At 27.4% G+C, this 4,387-nt stretch overlaps 1 protein-coding gene across 1 annotated transcript; it reads left to right on the top strand.

Annotated features, from left to right (window-relative positions):
- The first annotated feature begins 2,196 nt into the window (after positions 1 to 2,196).
- Positions 2,197 to 2,766, top strand: LOC145838691 (spermatocyte protein spe-26-like). Its single transcript, XM_082946318.1, has one exon. It carries the CDS (start codon positions 2,197 to 2,199, stop codon positions 2,764 to 2,766), a length of 570 nt encoding a protein of 189 aa, XP_082802444.1.
- Positions 2,767 to 4,387: the final 1,621 nt, after the last annotated feature.

Raw genomic sequence — 4,387 nt, 5'->3', positions numbered from 1 at the left:
AACCGTCTCACCACAAGTGTTTCAGCTTGTTTTGTTGCTCAATCTTCACACAGTGTAATGAAATAATTTCTATTAACACAGAGTTGTTGTCTGCTGTTAATATTCGTGTTTTTGTTTTAATTTTTATTTTGGTGAACTATAAAATTACTTTGTAGACTCACACATGTAACTAATCATTTGTTCATAAATTCTTAGCACGATTTTAGAGCTTTAGTTAGAGACTTGGTTACTTTATTTAGTGATAAAAACGGGTACAAATTTATTACATCAATAACACGTAAAATGTATTTTATCGGAAAATGATGTTTTCCAAGAATCCAAGTCCTCAATTACTTTAGTCTTTGCAGCATTTGTTAATAACAATTTTGCAGTATTCTACACTTACCGATTCCAATATGAAATTAAGATATCTCTCAATCTGCTCAGACAAATATTTTCAGCTGCTTGTAAAATACTTTTTGGAATTTCTTAAATAATTTATAATTACTTTTGATATAAATTTTAAAGTTTACTCGAGTTATATTGTTGGTTTCCCAAATACCTTTTTTTTTTGGTAATTACTTATTAAGGAAACCTTGTATTCAGGTTTGCAAAAAAAATTGAAACCCGGAAAAACCTGGAATAACCTGGAGTTTGACAATTTAAGCGTGAACAGCTGAAAAAACCTGAAATTTTTAGCAAAAATCTTGAACTAAAAACAATTTTTAAATCTTAAGTAAAAAAACTTTGAATTAAAACAAAAAATCTACCGTTTATATCGTTTCTTTTTTGTCATTATATTTTTTTTGCTAAAAAATACATTTGAAGTAGCTTTACGGTATCTTTTTAATGTTTTTCTATTATTTAACACAGTTTTTTACCTTAAACTTAACTTTAAACTAAAAAACAGACCCAAAAAAGTTTACCTTTAAATACTTGGAGAAAATTTTAAAAGCCTGGAGAAAATTTGCAACCAAAATACGGCAACCTAGATAATTGCTTGTTTTATTATATTTACTAACTTGATTACTATTCTCATATCTTAACTACAATCCATTATTTACAAATTCTACCTGCTGATAAAGTGTTTCTTCACAGTGCAGCCAACATGTGAAATTATGTTACGAAAAATTAGCCCTCGACTTTAAAAAGTCTGCTAATCCCTACTTACTTCGAACCTTTTTTTTTGGCTAAGTGAAAAAGTAGTTAATTGTACGGTATATATGGAAAAGTATCTGTACTTAGGATTTATTAGAGATTTTAATAATAAAAGAAACCTATATTGAGAAGTTACAAAAGTACACATTTTAAAAACAGTTTATGACTTATGTCTAATTTGTTTGACAATCTTAAAAGCATTATAGTTACACTAAACTTTTTTTAAACTCTTTTGTTTTAAAATGGAAGTGTAAATATTTTTTTTTAACAGGTGAGGATTGCTTGAATACTAAAAACTTCATTCCTTTCTTGAAAACAGCAAACCTTCTACAAGATAGAGAAAATATTAGCTCTACTTTTTTGAATTCATTATTTAATAAAAAGAATATATTTTGTTTGTTTGTGCTTTGTAATACTTTCTCTCAAAATGCACTACAAAAGCATATTATATCTCTTATAAAACATAGCTTCGTCAGCTTGTCAAAGACAAACGAAATGAAGTTGGTTGATTACGATTTTATTAGGTTTATTATTTCAAGATCTGATCTTAATGTAAGCTCAGAATTTGAAGTGTTTGAAGCAATAACTAATTGGATAAAGCATGACGAAGGCAGTCGCAAAGTTAAAATTTACGATCTTTTAAAAGAGGTTCGATTACCTTTGCTGTCTTCTGAAATCATTCAAAATGCTATCAGAAAACACCCGTATTGCTTAAATTGCCAAAAATGCTGCAATTACATTGACTCAGTTCTAGTTAAGAAAAATGAAAATGGCAAAACATCTTCTGAAAGTTCTCTGGTAGAAAATCGCTGTTGCATGTATGAAAGTGTTAGTTTTTTGTCATGTAGTCATTTACAAGTAGAGCTTTCTAAAACAGCAAGTAATTGGTTAAAGTTTGACCATCTTAATCCTCCTTCGGTTTTACATGAAAACTTTTATTGTATTGAAAAGCGTTATTTTAAATACCCTCTAAGGTATTCAACAGTTTATAAAGCGTGGGACTGTACAAGTCCTAAAATTTCATACTTCTATCACATTCGTTATGCTGTTTGCGTTTTCATGGAACGACTTTACATACTTGGAGGTCAACTTACCAATCGGAATCGTGATGGCCATTCTACAGCAGATTGCTGGGCCTTTGATCCTAACAAAGTTGAATATGATGAAATTAGTAGCATGGGTAAAGAAAGAGAAAGTCACTCATGCGTAGTATTTGATGGGAAGATTGTCGTCACTGGAGGAATTGAAGGTATACGTAATTCAGTTGAGGCATACGACCACTATCTTGATAAATGGACTTACATGCCTAATTTAACAGAAATTAAATTTGGTCATGGATCAGTAGCAATGGGTAAAAAAATGTATGTCATAGGAGGATTCAATGCAAAAAGCTGCGAAGTTTTTGATAAAATTTCTAACAAATTCAGTCGAATAAAGCAATTACCTCTTCCAATTAGCTATAATTCACTTAGGCCTGTAGAAATATTTCGTATTCGAAATGAAATAATTGTCAAACTTGGCGAAGTAACAAATGCTAAAGCTGACGTCTATATTTACAACACGTCCACTGATGAATGGACCTCTAAGTTTGTTGGTATTTGGCAAAGTTGCTCGATAATTCTCAAGTGATAATAAACATTTTTTTAAATACTTTAAAATTCGAGAAATCTTCTTTTTTGTCTAAAATTTTAGCATTGTAATATTTGTGGGTCAGGATATACTTAAAAACTAACATTATGTAAATTGTATGTGTTATTTTTTTTACAAGAATATTATTTTTAAATTGTCTCGTTTTGAATACTGAAAATTTTAGTATTTATATTATGACTCTTTTTATTTACTTAGAAATAGAAAAATAATAATTTTCGCTCTTAAAATAATAAAGGTATTTTATGAAACGCATCATAAAAGTAGTAAAATAACGTAAAAGTAACAGAAGTTATTTTAATTAAGAAGTAACATTTTTGTGAGTATTTTGTAAAGAGTTTAATTGTGTTACTAATTAATAATATTATTTTTATAGAATAGTATTTTAGTATTTTTTTTTACGGTTTTTTCATTGAAAATGTAAATGTCGACTTATGTTGATTTTTATGTTATTAGAAATTGACATGAAATAAGCGTTGCTCTTAAAATAGTTTAGGTGTTTTCTTAAACGTATAGGAAAAGTGTTAGAACAATAAAAATTAAGCTTAAGTTGTTTTTTCCTAAAACACATAATTTGTAATGTAATGCTTCTTTCATATGCTTGTTTTTTTTTGTAAATTAATTAGATATCGAATGTTAAGCTCGACTAATAATGCATATAATTGCACAACATCATTATAAATATATAGAGTTTTGTCAATATCAGATATAAAATTTGTATTGATATAATGCTAAAAGTTACTATTAAAACTATTTTAGAAATTCATGTTAAATACTTTTGTATGTTTAATGTTTGACTTTTTATTTATTAACAATTATTAATTGTTCTTTAACTTTTTTATAGTTAACATTATACAGAGTTTCAACGTGTTTACCACTTAAAATGTTATTAAGTTTTATATTATTTATAAATTCGAAGTTGTTTGTAAAAGTATTTTGTATCTTTGAAATAACGTTGTTATAACAGTGTTCTGTGGTCCTTTAATATAATAGATACATTATTCAATTTGTGTTGTCTGATTTATATTACGTAGACTAAAATAACATCTAGTATTTATAAGGATATAACTAAATAATGAAGTACAAAATTATGAGTTTATCAACAACACGCATATCCTACAACTACTTTGTAAATAGTTAGCTATAATACTTAAATTTTTACCAATAAACAAATTGTTTAATATATAATCAACTATATATAATTACAACTAATGGTTAGTTATTTTACTTGTGCTCTTTTTTAAAAAGCACATATAGTAAAATGCCTAAAAATATATTATTTTCAATGCTGAAACGAAAATATTTCCTTTAAAATTTTTGTTTTTTATAGTACTAAACATTAGTCTATATAACCACAAACAAAAAGTAAAACTGTAAATGAATACTCCATTAAATATATTTGTATTTAATGAAACGACAAAAGTACGCTCAAATGTTTGATCCTAGGACCTGGATAACGAAGAACCTTTTGAATATCGAAATCGCACACCACGCATACCTTTTAAGGTCTTATCCAGGAATAATTATTAATACTTATTCTAGCACAGGGGTCGGCAAGCAGTTGGTGCTCGTGGGCCAAATTTTAGGTTTTTAAAATCTTCGC

Source organism: Thalia democratica, chromosome 6, assembly GCF_965202585.1.
Source record: "Thalia democratica chromosome 6, ktThaDemo2.hap1.1, whole genome shotgun sequence".
Lineage (NCBI taxonomy): Eukaryota > Metazoa > Chordata > Thaliacea > Salpida > Salpidae > Thalia > Thalia democratica.
This window is presented reverse-complemented; position numbering and strand designations above follow the sequence as displayed.